The sequence below is a fragment of the Dicentrarchus labrax genome, unplaced genomic scaffold, assembly GCF_905237075.1.
Source record: "Dicentrarchus labrax unplaced genomic scaffold, dlabrax2021, whole genome shotgun sequence".
NCBI classification, from domain to species: domain Eukaryota; kingdom Metazoa; phylum Chordata; class Actinopteri; family Moronidae; genus Dicentrarchus; species Dicentrarchus labrax.
The window spans coordinates 4060635-4084687 of NW_026136715.1; the positions used below are offsets into that span (position 1 = coordinate 4060635).

At 39.6% G+C, this 24053-nt stretch overlaps 1 protein-coding gene across 2 annotated transcripts in view; it reads left to right on the forward strand.

The window, feature by feature from the left end:
* The window catches only part of lama5 (laminin, alpha 5), a 93895-nt gene that overhangs the window by 40206 nt on the left and 29636 nt on the right, over positions 1-24053 (forward strand). The window contains exons 7-23 of one of the 2 annotated variants that reach the window (XM_051424293.1): positions 10650-10765; positions 14342-14460; positions 14789-14879; positions 15009-15143; positions 15296-15358; positions 16086-16226; positions 17009-17146; positions 17586-17720; positions 18343-18477; positions 18744-18881; positions 19600-19652; positions 19943-20042; positions 20145-20197; positions 20403-20508; positions 20790-20889; positions 21342-21498; positions 22345-22483. In XM_051424293.1, coding sequence (XP_051280253.1) covers positions 10650-10765; positions 14342-14460; positions 14789-14879; positions 15009-15143; positions 15296-15358; positions 16086-16226; positions 17009-17146; positions 17586-17720; positions 18343-18477; positions 18744-18881; positions 19600-19652; positions 19943-20042; positions 20145-20197; positions 20403-20508; positions 20790-20889; positions 21342-21498; positions 22345-22483 — 1919 coding nt within the window. Of the gene's footprint in view, positions 1-10649; positions 10766-14341; positions 14461-14788; positions 14880-15008; positions 15144-15295; positions 15359-16085; positions 16227-17008; positions 17147-17585; positions 17721-18342; positions 18478-18743; positions 18882-19599; positions 19653-19942; positions 20043-20144; positions 20198-20402; positions 20509-20789; positions 20890-21341; positions 21499-22344; positions 22484-23564; positions 23695-24053 lie in introns of both variants that reach the window. The other variant, XM_051424294.1, reaches the window with a different exon arrangement.

The window sequence follows — 24053 nt, forward strand, 5'->3', positions numbered from 1 at the left end:
GCATGAAATCAAACAGCACTAATGTGCAACAGCCTCCAAATTATCTTTTACTACTGGAGATTTCACAAGGACTCAAATCTTCAGGAAAAGTCAGTCTTTAAAGCCTAATTCACACCATTAGTGTCAAACATCAAGCAGAAGTCAAGTCAGGACACATGAAGGTTTGAGTACCAACTTGATGTCGGAAAATTAATTAAAGTATCTTTTTCTCTGTCAGTGGAATATTGTTCTTCACTAGAATAAAACCCGGTATCACTTTATTCAGATAGTTCACCTAAATATTTATCCTAATAAAGTGAAACCAAGCGCCTGTATCATTTTTGTTTTCGCATGCAAATACTTTCACATCTATTGGCTTTCTTGTTTCTGCCTGCACCGTCATTCTAGCCTCAAACTGATTAATTTAGGAAATTATCAGAAGAAGAAGGAACATGAGGAATGCATGTGGATCTTAAAGTAAAGTAAGAAAAAGTAAGCAGACCAGTTGGACAAAAGCCATGTGTTTAACACTCCCCTAATAATGTGATAATAATGTGACATGTTTGACCAGACGCAGGTGATAAAAGTCAGTGTGACATTTTGCTCTGGTCTTCAGCTGACTGCCATGTTGGATTCTGAACACTTGGTGTTTTTTGTATTTATGTTTGTTAGAATAAGACAGGAAGAGATGGAGTGGAAACGAGGAGTCAATAAGTAAAAAAGAAGGATGATGGAAGTGGTAGAAAGTTTGTTTTCCTCAGTGTGCTCGTGCAGTTTTATGGGAATGAAACAGCTGGAGGTGGAGAGGAAGACGCGTGTTCAGATTACAACATCCATACAAATACACTTCCTGTCCATTATTTAGTTTTATTGTTAATGCAGAACAAGAAGGAGCTTGATTTAATGCATGTTGATGTACTGTACTGTACTGTGTGTGTGTGTGTGTGTGTGTGTGTGTGTGTGTGTGTGTGTGTGTGTGTGTGTGTGTGAATTTCCATATAAGTGTAGGTCTCATGAGAAGTGGAAGTGAGCACTATGTGATTAATTTAATAATATGTGTGAATGTGTGTGTAACTTTGTGATGTGTATGTGAATTGCATGAGTACATGAGAAGGTGTGTGTGTGCAGTTTATTAGTGTGTGTGTGTGTGTGTGTGTGTGTGTGTGTGTGTGTGTGTGGCTACCTGCAGGCTGTGTAGTATTTTACAATATACTGTCAAATCCACCATGAGTCATATATACACACACAATCACATATCCACCTATAAATATTTGTTGTCTGTCTTACTATGTGCATGTACACACACATACACACGGTTTTATTATGTGTCACACACATGCAGATGATCACACATGCATTAACACACACTTGTACAGACTTGCTGAAGGTATCTGGAGACAGTATCTTGTAAAGCCGGTGATGTGGCTCTTTCCATGTTGTTGCACATGAGTGATTTGGGAATTTGGCAGGAAAGAAGGGATTTTAGAGGGAGGATGGGGAGACGGGGGGAGGAGTGGTGTGGTTGTCAGATATTTTGATGTACAGTGGAGGAGAATATACTGCTGCTGGGAGGCGTTTACACTGTGACCCTGACATTCTGCAGAAAATATTTAAGCTGATTTGACAGTAGATTTATAGAGGCAGGTGGCTCTGCTTTCTATTGTCATTCTACTACTTAGCTGGGAAGAAATAAAATAACTTGCTATTGGGAAGTCTGGTTCTTATTTGTTATAAATTATTTATTATTTTGGAAGTTAAAGTCTAAAAACTCTTTAGTTTCAGATTTAAATCAATTATTGTTAGTACAAAACAGTCAACCTCTTGTATTTTAAGACATATATTAGCAATCAGAATAAAGTGCATGCTGTTGTATGAAGTCTGAAACTGGGACTGTGATAGATGGATGATCTGGATAGTTGGATCTTGAGCACGTATCACTGTGTTTTCAGGGATCACAAAGCAAAAGATTGTGGATAAAGACAGAAAACTGAATTTTACAGACTAATTTACAAGGAGGCACTGAACTGGGGAAGAATATTGTATAAAATGGATTTATGCATCAATAAAATGAGATACGGATGGAAGAATAACAAGAAAAAAGCGCAAAGGAATGAAGCATGTCAAATGACACCGGAGCGACGGAGAGATAAGAACCACAAGCAGACCATAAATCTCCATGTCAATGAGCTGCGGAAACAATGTTAGAACGATAAGTGGGAGACCGTAGAGAGCGAAACATGAAGACAGGAAAAATAGAAAGAAAAACCAAGAGAAACCAAACCTGAGATGAGAAAGGACAGAGCAGCTGAGAAATGAAGAAGAAAAAGAGAACATTGCAATAGAAAAAAAGATCATTCTGAGCGATTAACAAAGTGAAATGCATTAAATGATTATATCTTGACAGTGTTCTTGCCTCGAGGTTAACACTGATTTGTTCTTTCTTGTAAATCCTGTCAGACGCATTTATATATCCTTAGCTACAGGACGGTGTGTGTGAAAGCTTCATATTTATCTTGTTTGGTGTTTTGAGGCAGTTTGGCAGCAACACTTCTGATAAATGATGGTTCAGTTTTTCTCAGCCAGATCGCAGTTTGAGCTGTGCAGCAATAATAACTGAAGATCACTGAAAGAGCCGAGAGAAGACATGAAACTATTTACCTGAGGCTGACGGATGCATCTCAGTATGCCAAGTTGAAACCGTAGCCACAATGATTTTTACTCTTTCTACACTCTACCTCAAATGGATCCATTCTAATGCCGGGTTGAGACTACACCATATTTGACTCAACCGGGAGACATGACAGACTACGCGTTGATCCCCTACCAATCACAGCTGAAAATGCGTTTGATCATTGGGAAGGAGGCGCTGGGGACTGACTTCCTGGAGGAGAATGTAAACAAACTTGAGGCCTGAAGTGGTGTGTATGATACTGGCTGTCTTGCATCCGGAAAAAGCCACCTTGCAGCATCAACAACTTTATTCCTCTTGTGCTTCATCATGTTTCCAGTTGAAGAACACTCTGCGCTTCTGTTGGTCGACGTCTCTGAACATGTCGTGGAATTTGTCGTCACATGCGAAAAAATTCAGACACTCTTTTCTTTTTATCTGGACCTTTTGAAGCGTCACTTACGTGGCATTGGTTGACGTCCCCCATGATGCACTACACAGGATAAAACCATCAATCATTGCGCCCAACGCCCATTTTTGTCCCCGATCTCCTACGTCTGTTGAATCGTTCTTTTATCAGGCTGATACCATGTAATCTGAACCCAGATTAAAACATAAAAGCAGCTTGAGTGGTATTTGTGGCACAGTGTGATGTTTTTGTCTTAGTGTTCCTTCACTGCATTTTCCAAAGATCATTTGTCTGTCTCGCAGTGTACTTGGGACTATGAGGTCTTCATTTTACTTAAATTTTTTATTTTACTTCACTAATCATGCTGATTTTGCATCATCATTTCAATGCCAAGTAATGTTAATGCCATGGAGACCACTTGATGTCCCGTACAACAGAGAGCTATGAGAAACAGAGGTATCGAACACCAGCTTCAAATACTTTCACGACCTGGATAAAGGTTGAATTACTAAACTGAAAGGTATTTAAAGAGTAGTAGTGGTGAGTCCCTCAGGGGACAGAGACTTTAAGCTCTACTGTTACACTGTAGGCTGAGACTGCAATAATTCTCCAAAAGTCATATCTGTGTTTGAGTCTGTATCTTGTGGACACTGACCAGAGAGGAGTTCAGCCTCAGACACTCTGTCAGGTGTGTGTGTAAACCGAAGCTGTTGAAATGCAGTGTAACCTCGTGTCCTCTGTCAGTATTTGTGGCTCTGGGTTCAGAGCAGACATATGTAGAGGACTGTGTGTGTTTGATGGCTGTTTGAAATATCTTTGGGGCCCCAATAGTTACTGTAAGAAGACGTGTGTATACTTTTATATATCTGCTTGCGTGCACTCACATCTTCACACGCTTATGCAGGAGACCTTCTCCCCTCGATGTGTAACATGTTTTTTAGCTGAAGGCAGATGGATTTGAGATTTGTATTTGTTCTCCTTCCTTTATTCTTTGCTCTTTACACATTTTTATTCAATTTAAATGCAAACTGTGGACAGTAAGGTGATTTAAGATTATTTTTCACCAGTAAATCAAATGACAGACTGAAATACTCCTTTTTTTAGAACTCTTGGTTGTCTTATGTTAATACCACTAAGCTGGTACTGACAGGTTACAACTAATTGTGAGAAAATAGTTGAATTTGTTGCAGAACTAGTTAGACTCGCATCTAAAATTTCTTCCAAAACACAATTATGTGTAATTCAACTCAATTCAAAGTCTAAAACACACACAGGTGTTTTAATGGCTCTGGCTTTATAGTTCAGATTTCCTGTGCGCTTTAATCTCTTTCAAACACCCTCAGTGTGAGCCGAGGTGTATATTTACACCACAGAAAGTGTTTATACTGCCACGATAATGTATGGCAGTTTAACAGAGAGTGTCTGTCGGCTCATGATGAGTAACCCACAGAGAGAGTGCAGTCAACTTAAATATACAGTTCCTCCTAAACGAGAATCATTTCTGGAGTCCTGGCTTCACTCCCTTTATATTTGATCACAGGGATTTAAGGAGATTATGGTGATAAAGCACACCGATACTCATCTCTTCAGAATAAATCAGGTTACCATTTTAATCCACTGAAGCTGTATTTACTGTGTATACTTCCGGCGGTAAGGAATTTTGTGACGTACAGTACGTTCTCCTGTTTATATTGTAGATGTCATGTTAATAATACTGAAAATGTAACCAGAGGTTTTAAATAATGCTCAGCAGGGCCAAAAGTCAGTTAACCTGAATTTACTGTAAGTGCTAAAATGTCATGCTGTGTGGTGTACTGCTGCAACACTGAACTGTGCATTTGATTTATTGTGTAATTGCTGAGGCAACTGTGCAAAGATTTAGATACAGTTGCTACAGCCTACAATCAGAAAAAGAGTTTTAAAAAAAAACATTTAGATACAGATGGATAAAGAGCTAAAATTAAGTGTGTAATAATAATGTCAGCTCATGAAATGCATTCATGGTGTTGTTATACCCCTGTTAATTATAATAAAGTTGGAGGAAGTCTGACTAAAAAGAAACTTCAACTGAATAAAAAATCATAAATGTTCCCACTTAACAAGTAAGAGGAGAATAAATAAGAAATGTTCTGCCTCATTACACACAGATCATGTTGTTGCCAGCTGGCTGCTTGGTCATAGTTTGTTCTGTTCGGCACCATTTGGTTTCACTTTGCTGCATCACCTCCAGTTCAGGATCAGAGCTCAGAGAGGTGAGGCTACATCTGGGTTAATCATCAGCACAGCTGGCGTGTGTGTGTGTTCAAGTGTAAAAGGGTCTGAACCTGGGGTGTGTGTGTGTGTGTGTGTGTGTGTGTGTGTGTGTGTGTGTGTGTGTGTGTGTGTGTGTGTGATGTGAGTGATTGTGTATGTGGGGTTGAAAAGAAAACAGACTTTTCCTTTGGGTATCAGCAAAGTGTGGGGATAATAACAAAGCATGAAGAGGAAGGAACTAAGGAGGAAGAGAAGTTGCGCTCTTGTGCTTTTTTTTGTAATTCCTTTGTGAGTATTCTACATAAATTCTATTAAAGTGAATTCCACTGGTGATTGAGAGAGTGGAGAAAAGTAAACTGGCGAGGAGTCAGTTTGTAGAAAGAATTAAATTGACACACCCAAGTGCTGAGGGATTTCGGAGGTCAAACAGTAATTAAACTACTTTTTAATAAGATTGTAAACATGATCAGATTTGGTGCTATTTGACTCTGAGAATTGATCATTTCCCCACTAATGAACCTGACTATACAGGGTTTCCCCTCAGGAAATTGTTTGGTACAGGGGGTAAACTGAATTCCGACTAAACTATTAGATAACATCAAATTAGTGATTATCTGTGTATAATTGCATCTCATCTCACTATCAATGCAGTGACTAGATGTCAGGTAAAACATTTGCCTGTCACTGGTTCAGTATAATCATTTTTTCTGCATGTTGCCTCTACTTTAATAGGAGAACTTGCTATGTACATATTTTTTGTTAGAAATGCATGCAGACTGATGTACAGTTGTATAAGTGTAGATTTCAGTTAACAATGTGGTTATAGCATTTGTGTCGGCTTTACTTGGTTAAAGCTAAGGTTACCGTATTATAAAAGTCTAAATTACACTGTTTCAGTAGAGGGTAGCATATTACTCTACATTTAATTTACCTTCCTGACTTTGCTGCTACTAACCAGACCACTATATCACGTTGCTTAAGACAGTACTGCACTATTACTTTAAGTACAAATGAGTGAGCTGCTTTTACTTAAGCTATGAGAGTGTTTTTGAATAGCGACTGGAACCTGTTTTACAAACCAGACATGGGCAGGACTGAAATTGATATTGGTTCATCAGAAGTTGCTATATTTATTATTACACCAGGCTATAGGTCTTTTGGAGGTTCCATTCTCCACTGGAGTGGTTATTAGATTTATCACACTATTGCAATACCTCCTTTGTTAAATTCCTCCAAATGGCTTGAAAGAATAGAAAGCATAAGAGAAATACAGAGAGTAAAAGTCAGAAAATTATTTTGTTAAAAGACGTTGGCACTTCAAGTTGTTTGCCCTCCTGCGAGCTAATCACAATCAGCTACAATCAAGACAGAGTTAACACTGCTGAAGGTTGCATCGGCCTGCAGCTTCATCAGGGAGACAAATTAAAGACAGAAAAAAAGACTTGGATGGATTTCACCTTTACATACAGCTGTTTGTCTTTACCAAAAAAATAGACTGAGCTTCAGGAGATAGACAGCGTTTCATTTGTGACTCATCTGGGTATTTCACACATAAAAGAATGATTAACTTTAATGGAAAAAGCTATCACTGAGACAAAAATCCTTCTTTAAGCTGTTTAAAGTACTCCTCAAATATAGTTTCTGCTGTTGTAACTGGCATATAAACAATTAAAGTTGTGATATTTCATTGTATAAATATGTGATTCATGGGGAATTCTGTTCTTCAAACATTCAGATACATCCCTCGAGTCACGCAGTTAACTGTATATGTGCACTTGTTTCATGCAGACAGGTGTTTGATTGATGAGAACACGGGGCGAGGAATTCAAATAAATCCCTCCTGACCTCATCAAGCGTTTGGAGATACTGTGTCTGGTTTGTGTCACAGCGAAGGAATGTAGATCTGAAAACTTACATCAATGCTGGACTTTGTTTGACGTAGTTCTATCCAGCAGGTGTGTTATGGACGACAGCAGGTCTGCTGACTGGAGGTCTGTGTTTGAAGGCAGCAGGTGACTGAGTGGTTCCACCTGTAACTGCACTGCTGATATTATCATGATAATGCATTTTAAAGGCCACGAAACACAGAGAGCTTTATGATGGAAAGAGTGTCCTACTCAGGGTGAAGTACTGTTCTTAAGTGAGTTTACCTAAGAAGAAGTGAAAGGACTGAAAACATCAATTGAGGCAAAGATTGGGAAAAAGAATATTTTCTGTAATGTGATCTTTCCCAATATGGTACTGAAGAGATGAAAGGGCAGCTCATAAATATACTAGAATATTAGCATTGTATTTGATTATCTTTTTGGAAACTAATGGTTACAGTAGGCAAAGGGACTCTGTACAGATTAGACCCAACTTTCAACCCCAAATCGTGACTCATTTTACAATCGGACCATCAAATCTGCCGTCTGTGTTGTCTGTGTTCAGTTAGCAGTGGGTTGTGTAACCTACTTAATTGTCTGAACAATCAACAACAAATAAAACGGAGTTTAGCTATACAACAGTCACACAATACAGACCACATCTTCCAGCCATCAACATGTCCAAATTCCTCTTTTTTTCCTTCTTGCTTTCTGCTCAAAGATTTCCAAAAATAGCTTTGCTCTTTTGCCAGCATTTTTGACAACGCAGCCACCTTGTCGGAATAAAACCTTATTGGAATTGTCAGTGATTGACATTCACTGAGAACACCCAAAGAGTGACTAGTCTTTCTCTGGCTGTCCACTGACCAGTAACCAGTTTTGGTCTTGTATTCACAGACCACTGATGTGTCCGTTTCGGGTGTTCAGTCTCATTGAGTCTCTTGTTCAGGGTCTTTGTTGTTTCACAGATGTGGAGTTCCTGTAATTTGACTTATTTAGATATAGATAACATCTTTAGGAAATAATTCATGAGAAAACTGAATGGTCAACTGTGGAAAATTGAGTATCACACAGCAAACAATGTGTACGTGTGTGCTTGTAAACTTAAACTATGTTGAGTTCTGGATTTCAAATCAATTAAAAAATTCAATGTAGTTTATAGCCCTTTGAGTAATGACCAAGTTTATTATGTTTGAGTCAGGAAGCTGCTGGTCCACAGCTAACGATCGCAACCAGGAAGCAGTGAATTTGGGTGGAAACCTTCCATTGAAAGTCATTTCCTAAAACGCTTGAGCAGAGCTGATCGCCAGGGAGGAAAGGAACGAAGGATGGAGAGGGAGAGAGGGAGGGAGAGTGAGAAAGCCAAGAGATACATGAGTGAGTGTGTGAATTAAATTGTGTGTGTGAGAGAGAGTGAAAGGGGGATTGACTGAATGAATGGATCTGATAGTATGGGTGAAAGCTGGAAACACAATCAGCCTGCTGAAACACAATACACTGACACGTTATCGGCACAGACCAGAGCACAATAACACACGTACCACAGCAGAACCTGCAAAAAGATCTTCAGGCTCAAGATTAAAATACCTTTCAGATGGAACCTTTTTAATATACCATGTGTTATGCTCCTCTCAGTGATTAAGCACATGGCCATATCAACCAAAACCTGAAATGAACAGCAACTCACAACTCCAAAAACATAATTCAGCTAGGGATTGTAGACCAAATCAAGCATGATTTTGCAGCTGCGTGGCTTATCTCTCTTTATACGGACACAGACTTGCAAAACAGCTGCCCTGTTTTTATTATTTGAAACCTGAAGTAAAACTGAAGGTCAGCCCAGCGACTGGTGCATTCATCCAGTCGGTTCCAGGAAGGGTTTTTGTGTTTTTATTTTCAAGCAAAGGAGAGAACAATGACCACTGTGACATTTAAAATGTCATTTACAGGAATATCAGAATAACAAAATGGATTTAAAAAAAGCACCAGCACATAGAATATGATGTTTACAACACATGTAAAACAGATTTATGATGCTGTTGATAAAATATTAAGATTTATTTAATATATTTATTTTGAAGGGACATGCACATTGATCAACTTTACTGTACATGTGCCATTGTTAGCCAATACAATGATTTTGGTGGTTGGATTTTTGTGTTTGTCTCTTGGCCAGACAAACGATGTATAAAATCTTAACAGGAGGCACCATATCAAAAATAACACCAGTAACTACAGCATAGCATATCAACGAACATAAGAAAAAGGCACAGAGTAGGCTAGGTCAACGGCCTTATCGGCTTGCCTCCATTTCAAAGACGCTGGTTTTTAAAGCATGCATGGAGACACTGAACCTTCATATGAGACTGAAGCTCGTTCCAATCAGAAGGAGGAACATACATTACGAACAGAAAGAAGATATACGTTTCTGAAGTAACAACAGTATTTTCAAGTTTTTAATAACCACATTACATAAATATAGAAGTAGAATACCAAGAAAAACTTTTTTAGTATTTAATATAAATCAAGGGTGCCTTAAATCCATTCATTAAATGTCTCAATTTCCTGTAGTTTAGATGGCAGAACCATCTTAATTTCAGTCAGTTGAACCCCTTAATCAACACAGATACATTTAGGATCACAGCAATATGTAAAGGTTAGCACTGGATTCTGTTTTTCTCTTTAAGCTTTGTATTTCATGAATTTAACTCAATTGCAGAACATGAGACATTTAGGTAAACAGAAGTGAGTCATCAGCAAAAAGCAGAGTATTAGCTTAATCTTCTCTATATACTTTCAGCCACAGTTTTAGCCGTCTTGAGAGATTTGTTTGGAAAGCAGTTGATTTTCTTGGATTTGTTTCCTTCCTTTTGATCACACTTCTCACTCCTGTGACTCCGGTCCTCAGTGTTTGTCTCTCTTTGACCGGTTAAGAGGACTCAGAGAGACGAGAGAATAGCGTTAAGAGGGTTTTTTCTCTCTCCCCGCTGTGTTTTGGCCACACTCCGCAGGCCGCAGGTTTACAGACTAATCCGATTAAAAGCCGGGGTGAAGCAGTCATCCGCCGTCGATGAAGGAGAAAGATTAACTTTCATTGTTGGGGGGTCTATTTCCACTTTTCTCTATTCTTTTGACTTTGTCACACTCCTCTCTCTCTCTCTTTCTTATTCTGTGTCTTTTTTTTCTTTTTGAAGTGACAGTAGCGGGGTAAGAGGAAAAGGAATGTGAACTTTTGAGAAAAGTTCAAATTATGTTTTACCCAAAGCACAATAGGCTGAGATAGGTACATACCATGGCATAGTTCAGCCTTTTGTGTCTGCGGTGTGTCTACGGGTGTGTGTGTGTGTGTGTGTGTGTGTGTGTGTGTGTGTGTGTGTGTGTGTGTGTGTGTGTGTGTGTGTGTTAAAACACTGAGAACTGAAAGCAAAATTAAAAAAATAAAATTTGTCTTTGCTCATATTGTTGTTGTTTACAGGTTACAGTGTGACTGTCAGCACAACACCTGTGGCCTGTCCTGTGACCACTGTTGCCCCGGACACAACCAGTTGCCGTGGAAACCGGCTACCACCTACAGCGCCAACGAGTGCGAACGTGAGTGCAGCCTGATACTGTGCACACGCTCAAACATGTATGGAAGTTCTCGTGCTTACACTGCGCTCACACACACACACACACACACACACACAGTTTAATCAGTGATCCCTGCAGAGGAATGTGTTTTCTTTCATGTGTTGGTTCAACAGACCTAGTTGGCCTTAATTTAATGAAGCTGAACAGACATATGGGCTGCAGGGCCGCTGTTAGCGTTCTTGATAACTTTTCACACAACCTCGTCTGAACTGTGTCACTTGAAAATGAGTTCATGCTTTCCAAAAAAAAAAAACATTTGCTGAACATATGTTGAGTATCTCCATTCTCTCCATTCAGAGATGTTCCTCCTGCCAGTGGAGTCACACAGCATTGAGGGTTATCACAGCACCAATATATGCAAAACACCTCTCAGTACTGAGGCTCGATGAAAAGCAGCATTTAAGATGAAAACTTAGGCCTAAGTTAAAGTTATTTGAGTTAAATAGCAGAAATGGGAATCATTTATTCATGTTTTGGTTTTTTTTGTTCCTTCTCCATTTCATTTATTTATTTAATAATTTATAGCATACAATTTTGCCTACTTGTGGTCCTTTATTTTAAGTCTTCCTCTTAACCCCTTGTTTTGAGTTTTTATTCATTTATTTACTTTTTACTGATTCTTCAGATATTTACTGAAGAATGATTTGGTTCCCAGATGGTTACCTAAAACAATGTCTGTGACTTGTCGCAGTGTGTCGGGTGTCTTTTGTGTTATCAAAACTCTGGTTATATTTACATGTAAGAGCCGTCTGTTATCAAAGCTGCAGTTATATTTAACAAGGAACAACACGGGTATCACAATGACAAAAAGGTCACCAAAGGGCAACATGATAGGAACAAAACTACAGAGATGCAGGGATTTCCTGCAGCTCTGCAATATGTCACTACTACTACAGTAAAGCCTCAAGGGAGCTGTAGTTGTTGAGTGCTTTTATTTTGAAGGAGGTTCTCAGATTATAGAAGTTACCTTCTAATATGGACATCCAACCTCAGCATCATGTTTCAGCATTTTTAAAAGACTGATGAAAGTAAGCATGTGTGAGAGAATAGGCTGTATAATCCAGCTAAGACTAGTGGAGTAGAGGGAAGCTCTGCAGGCAGGACTCTGTTCACAAGTTGAGTTATTCTGGTCTGCTCAATTTATCACTTGACTGACTGACTCACTGCACTGGATCGTCCTCAAAGGTCTTTTTTAGAATTTCTTTTTTTCAAGAAGGGGAAAAAAGTCAATTGTGCCTCATGTCTGAGAAAAACACTCACAGTTATCAGGAGCTGCAGGATAAGGGAGCACTGGTTTATTCAGCCGGCACCTCTCAGGCGCTGAGGGTCAGATAAGAACAAAATGCTCTATCAGGGTTTCACTGACTCTATATGAAGAGCAAAGGTTGCTCTGCATTTTATGCACGTGTGCATCTTAAGCATGCAACTCTCTCTTTATCTTAGATGAAGTTAAAAGGTGTATGTGTTCTTGTTACTGTGTGTATACAGGAGCAATGCTGAGGTCAAGTTTTGGCCGCTAGACTTCCGTTTCTATTTATCTTTAAAGGCAAAGGAATCAGTTACACAAGCACGACAAAGTCCTTTTATTAATATATGGATTAAATAAACAAGATCGTATTAATAATCATCTAGCTTTTGAGGTGCGTGTAGAAAGAAAGCCAAGCTAGCTGTTTCCCCTTGTCTCCAGTTTTAATGCTAAGCTAAGATAACTTGCATCATTTTTTCTGTACAGACATGAGAGTGATGTCTTCTCATCTAACTCTCAGCAAGGTAGCAGTGAAGCATATTTCCCAAAATATTGCATTAGGTTTGGGCTCCGGTTCCTCTTTATTCCCACAATCAAATGTGTAAATTACACAGGAACTTAAATATGTCATTTTCTTGACAATTTAATCTTCTTCTTCTACTTCTTCTCCTTCTTCAAAGGCTGTAGTAGTAGAGTTCAGCTGGTCCTTCCTGTATTCATACATCCAAATGAACATCTGCCTCTTCAAAGAGAAACATTTAAAGGTTACATGGCGGCTGTATGGGAGGTTGTAAAAGGCAGGACTGAAGTTAAATAGATAAAGTTGAACCAGACAGAAACAAGACCTTTATCCAAAGAACAAAAATTACTTTAAATAGCACAATATGGTATCACAAATATGTGTTTTTATTATATTCCAAATGCATTACAACATTTCATATCATTAGGTCATAAAAAGATGACTTGTATAAATGTTTAATTTTTTGATTTTCATGGGTAATTTCATTAGTGAACGCTTTCAGTGTCTTTAAGTACACACAGTAATACACTTACTCATGTACGAGGAAATGTTAATATCAAACATTTTAGCTTGTGTCAAGTTGTCTTGACTTTTTGAATGAACAGCTTCTAAATATAGTCCTCAAAGTGTAACAGAGTCTTTAATCACTGACTGTAATCAGACATGAAATAACCCTTTCATGACTTATGAAATACCCCCAACCTTCCTGTTTCTACTTTAAAGTATTTGATAACTCACTTTTATCAAATGCCACGTCAGGATATGATTAAGCTTGTGTGGCTGTGTTAATTACAGCTTCTCTCATTTCTGTCTTTTTTGATTTGTTTGGAAACATGCTGCTAAATATGATCCTCCGCAGAATGAGTAATCTCCACCTGAATGAACACCTGTCAGAGGAAGACTGTTTCAAAACAGCAACTATATTTGAAGTGACTTCATAGAGCAGGCTGAGGTTAATGAAAATGATACTGGGGGGTTTCTATCCATATCCTAAGTCAAACAGATATCTGACTAACTGCTCGGTCTCTTTTCCTCTTTATTCTTTTTTTCTCCTGGTTGACGTCTGTTGGCTTGCAGAAGTTTTTACCACCCAGGTGAAGGCTTACAGTGTTGTTTCAGAGTGCTTCATGTGTGTGTTTGTGAGCATTCGTGCAACTGTGCATGTTCTTTTGATTCACCTCCTATGTGTTTGGATACTGTTGATGTAACCACATGACTATAATTTCAATATGTTGTTTGACAATTATTGCAACAAGAGTTTATTATCCTCCTTTGTAATGTTTTCCCACTGCCTCCCCCATACTTATTCAGTATTAATGGAAAGATACAGAACATTATTATTTATTTAAATCACTGGATTCTTTATGAAAACTTTATGAAAATCAACATCAGGTGGTTTTGAAGTTTAATAATAACTAAATATAAAAAGTTAAATTTGTCATAGTTGACTGTTTGGAGTCTAGGAAGGAAGAGTTTGTATTAATATCGTAATATTTTCTTTTCTAAAATGTTTCTATTTTTTTTCTAAACGTCACCTTGATACAGCAAAAAATTTCAACTGCATCTCATGGTCTTCATCAGAAAGTAGTTTGCTCAGTTGTCATCTCCAACTTTCACACAAACCCTAATTTTTTTTATTGTATTTTAATTTTGTTTTATTTTGTTAAAACAACACTGCAGTTAAAATGACATTTTAGATATTCCAGACTGTCACTGTGCATTACCTGCTGTCTGTTTCTAACCCTGTTTTATGTTTCACTGCGTGTTTCAGAGTGTAACTGTCACCGCCACTCGTTTGACTGTTACTACGACCCTGAGGTTGACCAGAGGAGAGGAAGTCTGGATATCCACGGACACTACAGAGGAGGAGGAGTCTGCCTCAAATGTCAGGTAACCAACACTCTACTTTTATTTTACTGTCCTCGGTGAGGGGCAGTTTGTTTCTTCCACTTGTGGTATCTGGCAAAATGTGATGGATTCAAGTATTTTATTGTCATGTCCTGTTATGTTGCCTCACGTAATGATGGGTCCTGATTGCAGATAATTCAGATTAGAGGAATACTTGGAATAATATTCAGTACAAACACTGTAACTGTAATCTTTTTAATCTTCGTGTATATATCCTGAACTATCTGGAAGTAATCAGTCTGCATTATTGAGTTGGGTTACTGATTACAGTCATGATGAGCTAACTTTAATGCAAACTCTTCCCTTTCAGCATCACACCACTGGAGTCAACTGTGAGCGCTGCATCCCCACCTTCTACAAGTCACCTGACCACCCCATCGACTCCCCACTGACCTGCTCACGTAAGTGGTAGCTGTCTGTCAAATCACATGATCAAATGGACGCATGTAATATAGCTATCATTTACATAATGTTCTGTTCTCCTCCTCTTCCCCCTCCTCCTTCCTCTATGTCCCTCTGCCTCTCTGCAGGTTGCCACTGTCAGTCAGAGTTTACAGATGGAACCTGTGAGGATCTCACCGGTCGCTGTTTCTGCAAACCAAACTACAGTGGAGAGAACTGCCAATCCTGCGCCAGCGGCTTCATTAACTTCCCTGACTGTTACCGTGAGTTACAGCAACAGAAGAGCCTCATGACACTGCCTGAGCTTCTGGGTCAAAGCTTTCAAACCCACCTCCGAAGGTTTATTAGGATTTAATATTTGAAAATAATTACTTCCCTGGTCTCTAATCTTCCTCCCTCTCTCTCTCTTCATCAGCCATCCCCACCTATCCTACCAACAACAACAACGGAGAGGCCAAACCTGCAGGAGAGATCATCAGTAAGACTTTCAGTTCTTTCTTTTCTGCTCTAGTGTCCTTAAGTTGATATATTTCTGTGTGTCGTGGCTGTGGCTCAGGTAGTAGAGCAGGTCGCTTACTGTTCACAGGGTTGGTTGCTTAATCCCATGTCCTTGGACAAGACATTGAACCCCCGTGTCACTACCCAGCCACGAGGGATGCAGCCACTGCATTCCTAATTATTGGTCCCAAGCCTGGATAAATGAGGTTACGTCAGAAAGAGCATCCAGCGTATAAAAGCCTCTGTCAAATCAAATATGTGGACCATCAGTTCTCCTTTAAAGGTTGTGTGGGGCACAGTTTGTAGAGAGAAGAAGATTTAGTCTGTTGTCCTGTTGTTGCTTCTGTATCATTGATTATTTAATAAAACATAAAGAATGGGTTCAGTTCAGAGAAGAGAAAGATTCAACTGGCTGAAACATGCAAAGAGATTAGTCCCATTATTAGAACATTTATTATATCGAAGTTAACAGTAAAATCTGAACAAATGGAGATAATGTAAGTCAGATGTTTGGGGGATTTTTGGAAAATCAGTGTTGTGTGAATGGAATTTCACTGGAACGATAACATAGATACATGTTAGTGTCCTCCATCACCACCTGCAGTGGTTGTGCTCATCAGCCAGAGGGGAGTTCTGTGTGTGATAAATATAATTCATTGTCATTGCAGAGAATAACTCTGACTAATTGTATTGTGTTTTTTTAACAGACTGTGAGTGCAGTGCCGCCGGTACCGTGGATAACTCCTGCAGGCCGGATCCCCGAACTCGCACCTGCGTCTGTAAACCAGGTTTCTCTGGTGACCACTGCGACACCTGCGCTCCAGGTTTCTACGGACTCAACTGTCAGGGTGAGGGACGGTTACATAAAGAGACTAACAGAAAAACATATTATGCCTGCAACTAATTATTATTTTCATTACCTATTCATCTGCCCATTAATTTCCTAAATGAATCAGATAATCTAATGGTCTATAAAACATCTGAAACAATATCCTAAAATACAAGTTTACATCATCCTATTGTCTTGTTTAGTCTGTTTTGACCAACAGTCCAAACCCCCACCACTGCAACAGTCCCCCTCCTTACATTAGACACGAAACAATATCTGTTTTAATGACTCAACATTGCACAATTGTGAGCTAATTAAGTATCAAACTTCCGGTGACGATCTCTTCGCCACTCAAAGCCATCCAAACTAAATCAGCGAGCTGTAATTGAGGAGTGTGTTCAGATCAGCAGGCTGCAGAGTTTCTACACTGCGACACTTTTAGAGTTGAGTTTAATGGAGCGTTTGTTCCTCTCACATGCACACACAGACTAAAATACAAATACACAAACAGAGACAGGAATTCCAGACACTTTATTTATCGGTTTGTTTATTTATCCTGTGTTAGTTTACCACCCAGGAGCAGCCTCTCACACACACACACACACACACACACACACACACACACACACACACACACACACACACACACACACACACACACTGCTGAATAAACAGCATTCCTCTCAGCTGTTTTAATCACTGTAAATAGTTTTACACCTCAGCTGGTTAAATACACAGTCGTCTCTGTCTAAAAGTTTTATTTATGTAATATAAATAACGTGTGTACGTATGTCCCTGCAGCCTGTCAGTGTTCAGGCCCCGGCTGTCTGGACGGGTCATGTGACTATGTGACCGGTCACGGTGTGTGTCGGAGTGGTTTCCAAGGTTACGAGTGCAACCAGTGTGCACCGGGCTACTTCAACTACCCGCTCTGCCAATGTGAGTCATCAATGGCTTTGTCTCTGTCAGTCTCATTCTCTCTCTGTCTCTGTCTCGCTGCGTTTGGAGACTTCCCTAAGAGGGCTTATTGTAAAAAGAAAAACATTGATTTTAATCTCCAGATGATCATTTATTATCTCTATAGAGAAACCCACTCTATTGATGTTATTGTTTGTCAGCCAAGTGCCTCAGTTAATTAGTATTAGGTGAGTTTGATGGTGCCTGTAGCTGATGAAAAGCTGACATAGACCATTCTCAAATAAAAGTGACTTTAAATCGTCCTGTAAGCACAATTAATCAATTGTACATCAGCAGATACATATGACAAAATCAGTTAAAACAGATAATAATTTGTTTGGTTATGTTGCACTGTCTCTCTCTCTCTCTCTCTCTCTCTCTCTCTCTCTCTCTCTCTCTCCCTCTCTCTCTGTATTTGCAGTGTGTGGTTGCAGTACAGTCGGCTCCTTGCCTGAAGGCTGCGATGCGTCTGGTCGTTGTCTGTGTAAACCAGAGTTTCAGGGTCCTCGATGTGAACAGTGCAGATCTGGATTCCACTCGTACCCCAACTGCCAAGGTACAGACACACACACACACACACACACACAGAAACCTGAAATGAAAGTCTGATTAAATGCATCTGTTACTGCTGATCTCCGCGTATTGTAGAGAGATATCCTGTTGGACTGCACATATATGGACACACATGGAATCACTTTTACGCACCTTCTTATGAAGTGTTGTATTGCCTCGTTAAATTGTATGACGCTTTATTGAGGTTTCGCCTTTTCATTGTAAGGCAGAATAAATCCAGCTGCTGAAATAGACTAAATATTAAAGCTACAATAGTACAGATATGAGGAAAGGACACTGGACTACTTAAACTGGAGTGAACTGGACTATGCGTGGCTAACAGGAAAAGCACTGTGCTGTGAGGTGAATTTGACGTAGTGGCCATATTTCGTTGTTGGTCCAAAAAGACCGCTGTAAAACAGTGAATACATTTTGACACAGCCTTCTGAAATGAAAACCAAAACCCTTAACTCAGCAGATGAAATCCAGCAGGATGTCAGCCTGACGATCTAATGCAACTGCTTCTACAAATTTCAGCACATATTAGCTGATATGCAGGACCCAGATATCGACTAGTACTTCTATACGTTCTTTAATTAACTATTTCTCACTTCTTGTTTTCCCAGTGTGCACCTGTGATCCTCGCACCTCAGTGGACACCAGCTGCACTGCATCAGGTCACTGCCACTGCCAGCCCAATTACAGTGGAACGTCATGTGACCAGTGCGCTCCTGGTTACTATGGTTACCCAAGCTGCACACGTAAGTCACTGAACTTTAACGACGCCTTAACCTCCTGCCTGGTTTCTTTATTCAACCCAAATGTAGAAGTTTTTGATGCTTTTATCTCCCTGAGGAAGTTATTTTGGGGTCTACGCATGGACAAAATAATAGAAACACCTTTGCTTTTGTTTGGAAAGCTCACGTGATTACCAGACTTCTTTTGAAGCTGTCAGCTAAATCAATCCATATATATATCAACAGATGAGGTAGATGAATAACTGTGGTTTTTAACGCCTTTGTTGCAGCCTGCCAGTGTTCTGCAGAAGGCTCCCGCTACACCAGCTGCGACCAGGTGACGGGACAGTGTGTGTGTCTGCCCAGCGTGGTGGGACTCAGGTGTGACAGCTGTGCACACGGCTCCTACGGCTTCCCCAACTGCCGAGGTAATGACACACACATACACAAAGCACATACACAAGGTATACACTGCCTAACATAATGGACGTGAGGTGTGACAGCTGCGGTTAATGTGACCTGCAGCTAATCACACAAACACACACAGGCATGTTGAAGAGAATAGGAGGAAGACTACAGTCTTGTTTATGAGGCAGAACTGTTGGAAGCAGAATAATGTCCTTTGGTAATGCTGCATTCACACAGTTTCACACCATTTAAGAGGCCGGTGAAAAGAACAAACGTGGCGAAATGGCTGGCAGTTACATCTAGTGTATAATACAACATTAACACTACTTTAATCAGTTCAGCCGAGTTTAAAGGAGCCAGTGTGTACACACAAATCTGTGCTCCAGGTTTATGTATATAGCAGAAAATGTTAACTTCCCCTATTCACTGAGCTCCAGTCACATGATTCTTAAGACTTGTACACACCAACTGCAACTGTGTGTAATATTAATGTTACTTAAAGCAGTACAGTGTGTGCTACATGCTATGGAGGAACAGTCTATGTGCTGGTACAATCGATGCATATCGTCACTTAAATGCAAACGACACGAAAGCAGGATACAGCAACTGTATAATACTGATGAATGAAGACAGCGACCACCAACTAACATACAATGACATGTCAGGTAAATTACATCAGAGTCAAAATCTGCAACCAGTCGTATCAATAACATTTGTTTCTGTCTTTGTTATTCAAAGCTGGTACCTGCCACCCTGCCGGCTCCGTGCAGTATGCAGTGCAGCCATCAGTGGTAAGTTAGTCTAACTAATCGTATTTAAGGTTAATCGTGACACTGAAAGAGCTGCTACAAATAGGCAGATTTGTTGTATAGTAGTATATTTATATTAGGTGTGAATATAACATTGTATTCCAAATTCTTTTACTCTATTAGTCTCAGTTGTCATATTTATGTTTAAATATCCTGAATCTGCTGTTTCATTGGGTTTTATCTGTAAATGCTGCACACATACACACAAAGAGACAGGTGGTATTCAGGAACATTTATGACTTATTGGTTTCCTCTCACTATCACCCTCTCAGGGCCAGTGTGAGTGCCGTCGCCATGTGGAGGGCCCAGCCTGTGACAAATGTAAACCTCTGTACTGGAACCTCTCCCCCGACACTCCCGATGGATGCTCCAGTAAGATATACTACAAACACACATATAATCAAACGTCTCACATATGTTTCAGCAGTTTAAATGTAGCTCTTGCATTAACTGAACTTTTTGTTTCTCTTGCAGACTGTGAGTGTAACATCGCAGGCACTGTCAGCAGTGTTGCAGAGTGTGCACAGGTGAGCAAATTAAACTGCAGTTCTTTCTCTGAAGTAAATTTACAGTCTATATATGGATTATTTATTCCTGACTATTATTACTATAGTCCCCTCCTGTAGAGATGAATATGATATGATGCAGTCATAGTTGTCTTTTTTTCTGTGTGCACAAAAAAGCTTTGTGTTTTCACATTTATAGTAATAATGTCTTTCTTGTTTCTGAAAGGAAACTGGTCAATGTAACTGTAAGCCCAACGCTTGCAGTGGAACCTGCTCTACCTGTAAAGACGGCTACTACAACCTGCAGGAACGCAACTACTTCGGCTGCCAGGGTGAGTGTTCATCAGGACAAAGTTTGAAGGTGCTGAATAACACTTTAAAGTCATTTTTGGTTTCCCTTTTAAAGAAAAGCTTGTATGTGGTGATACTGCTATTTTCTAGTGTTCACATTTGAAATCTTTATTTATTTTTTAAACTTAAATTTAAACTTTATTTTTGTGTGATTTTTATGCACCAAGGCAAATTCCTTGTATGTGTAAAAACTTACACGGCAATAAACCTGATTCTGATCCTGATTCTGATTCTGATTCTGATTTGTGTGTTGTGTGTTTAGGTTGCCAGTGTGACATTGGAGGTTCAGCAGGTCAGTCTTGTGGAGAGAGGAACGGCCGTTGTCGCTGCAGACCCAATGTGGAGGGGCCAAAGTGCAATCTGTGAGTTTAACAACAGCTAAAAAACACCAGAAATCAATCACAACAAGTATTGCGAACATCAAATTAATTGTGACAATATTTGGTTTAATTACAGTTAATAATAAAACCATGAGCATTAGCTGTGAATCTCAAAGTCTTTATCAGACAATAAATATGTATTTTGCAGTTGCTCTTTGTCTCTTCACGCGCTGTTAATACATAATTAATGATACAGAAAATACAACACTATATGAATTTAAAAAAGACATCTACAAATTAATCACAATAACTTGCTCCCGGACAGGAGATTAGCTCAAATTACCAACTTTATTTGGATTAAAAATGTAATAAAAGTGTAATAAGATATCCTAAACTCTATCCTCAATCCTATCAGCACATAAAGACATGCTCACACCTTCTAGAGACCTCTGTTTCCCAGATTTTTTAAAAATGCAATTCCACTGTGTCTGCAGACCTCGCGCAGACCATTACTTCCCAGACCTCCACCATCTGAAGTTTGAGATTGAGGAGGGAACCATGCTGGATGGCCGACCGGTGCGATTCGGCTACAACCCTCTGGAGTTCTCAGACTTCAGCTGGAGGGGTTACGCTCAGATGTCCCCCATCCAGGTAGGAACTTTACTTTTCACCCCCTCACCTTTGACCATTCACCGTTGGTCCACACAGTAATGATTTGTTTGGTTGAGAACATTTCTTTCACAGATGGATTAAGAATATAAATACAGTAAAGCAATAAAGCATTTACTAACACATTTATAGACTTGAGTTATCCAGTACTTCAGATCATCATATTTCTTATCACATATTTGTTTTTTTAACACATAAACCACAGTAAAAAAAAAAAGTAAATGCTTTTTATGATTTATGTGTATTATGCATTACTGACTGTGGCCCGTCATTTATGCTCCTCCTGCATGGATGCTCCATCCCTGAATGGTGATTGGACATTTAAAGGGATATTTCTCTTTGGTAGAATTACTTCTCAGCACATCCAAAGGACATTTAGTAATATTTTATATAATTGAACATTTACTTACTCTGTGCATGAAGTAGTGGGCAGAACTTATGTTAAACTTCCTCAATATAGGATCTTGAAGAAAGATATTTTGTGCGTTGACTACTCCTGTGGTCCTATGGATGTTTGTGCTGAAAGGTTTAAATCCAAAGAGGAATAAGTCGGGTTGTATTTGGGGTTAAACCTGTATCTTGTAAAAGGTTGCTGGTTTGCTTTTAGTGGGGAAGGTGATGGTATTAAGGTCTTGCTTTTGCCTCCGTTTCTCTTCTTCTGTTGGTGTTCATTCTCCTCTCTTCCTCCTTCATGTATTCTCTTTATCTTTCTCTCCTGTGTTTCCTTATACCTCTTCCTTCTCCCTCCTCTTTTTTCTCTCCGTCTTGTGTCCCCATCCTCCCTCCCTTTTCCCTGCTGCCTGTCTTTGCTCGCTGGATCTTTGGCAGTCCAAAGTGTTGGTGTCGGTGTCGGTCAGCTCTCCAGACCTCTTCCACGTGGTGCTACGCTACGCCAACCGGGTGGGTTCGGATGTACTGGGCAGGGTGTCGGTCCTAGAGGAAGGCTGGAACTACTACTGTGGCAACTGTAAGTGCTGGGGTTACTGCTCTTCCTCCTTCTGGCCTCCTGTTGCTCATTCCAGCGCTGGAAGAGAAAGCGATTATTTTTTATCTCCATCCCTCACTTCAGAGGCAGTACAGTCCAGTAAAGGCACCTCCTCACCTCTTCCCTATTTACTCTTGATTTCCATCGAAATCAGGATTTCGGCTGCGTTCCAAACATATAAGTCACAAATTCAAATTTCAAGTCAGAATTCCAACTGAGGAACTTCTCTGGAGATCAACAATGTCATATTTACTGAAATTGCTGATGGGTACAAAGAGGTGGATGTATGTTTCAGTCATTCAGTCGTTAACTGAGATAAGAGATAATGAATAATAGTACATTCATTACCAATCAGGGAAATTAGCTAAATTAACTGAAATAGCCTGCAACAAATATCTAGTGAGTACCAGAGGACATTTTGTCAATATGAAGAAATAATCAAAAAGTAACAGAACTAAAAAATACACTGTACAAACCAACAGGTTTTCCATTTTGGTCTAAATACTAAATGTGGGGTAAAAGGTTAAACATACAAATTTTGAAATGCTGAAAGTTCACTCGCTAGCAATTACTGTGGCAATTCCTGCTAAATTAAGTTAATATATTAATATTAAGTTAATATTAAGTATTAGCTGTTACATTCATAACAATATTTTACAGTATGCAAAGAAAATCTTCTCCACATTCATGGTTCTCCAGAGGTTTTTCTGACTTAAACTTTTAAAAACTAAATCAACGTTTTTATGACTTTGTTTGGAACACAGTTTAATTCCTGGGTGGAAATCTGCTTTCTCCTCCTGTTCCTGTCCTTCATACCTCGTTCCTGTCAGGTATCTCTCCATCAGATGACACACATGATGGAGAGATGTGTGTGGTGGCTGGTGGTTTTTAACCGCTGACGGTGGCGGCCTCTGCTCCATCTCTTCTCGCCTTCAGGGCCACAGATCAGTTCAGAGTTCAGGGATTTAAGACTAAGGATTCACATTTTCTACCCTCCACACTTCCTCTTCTCTCCTTCCTGCTCCTCCTCTCCCGTTCCTCTCTTTGGACCCCGTCCCCGTAGACTGCAGTGAAGCTTCAGGTTTATGTGAACGAGGCAGACGTCTATCTGACTCGCTTCATCCTCAGATATGTAAACTCTGAGGGCACCACCTCCAACGGTAAAATAACAGCCTATCAGGTCAACCGCAGAGGTAGGTCCCCACCAATCACAAGAGAGTATTTGAGTGAGTGATTTTGACTGCCTATTGAAACAAAACAGTAGTAAAAGAGATGGATGTGTGAGTGTTTGTCTGTTTGTTATGCTACAATTGCAATTTTGTATTTTTATATTAATTTTAATGTAGATTTGCTCTTAATTTGTGTTATTCAATTCAATTTTATTTGTATAGCGCCAATTCATAACAGAAGTTATCTCAGGACACGTTTCAAATAGAGCAGGTCTAGACCGAACTCTTTAAAACATTATTTACAGACACCCAACAGTACCACCATGAGCAAGCACTTGGCGACAAGGGCAAGGAAAAACTGCCTGTTAAAAGGCAGAAACCTA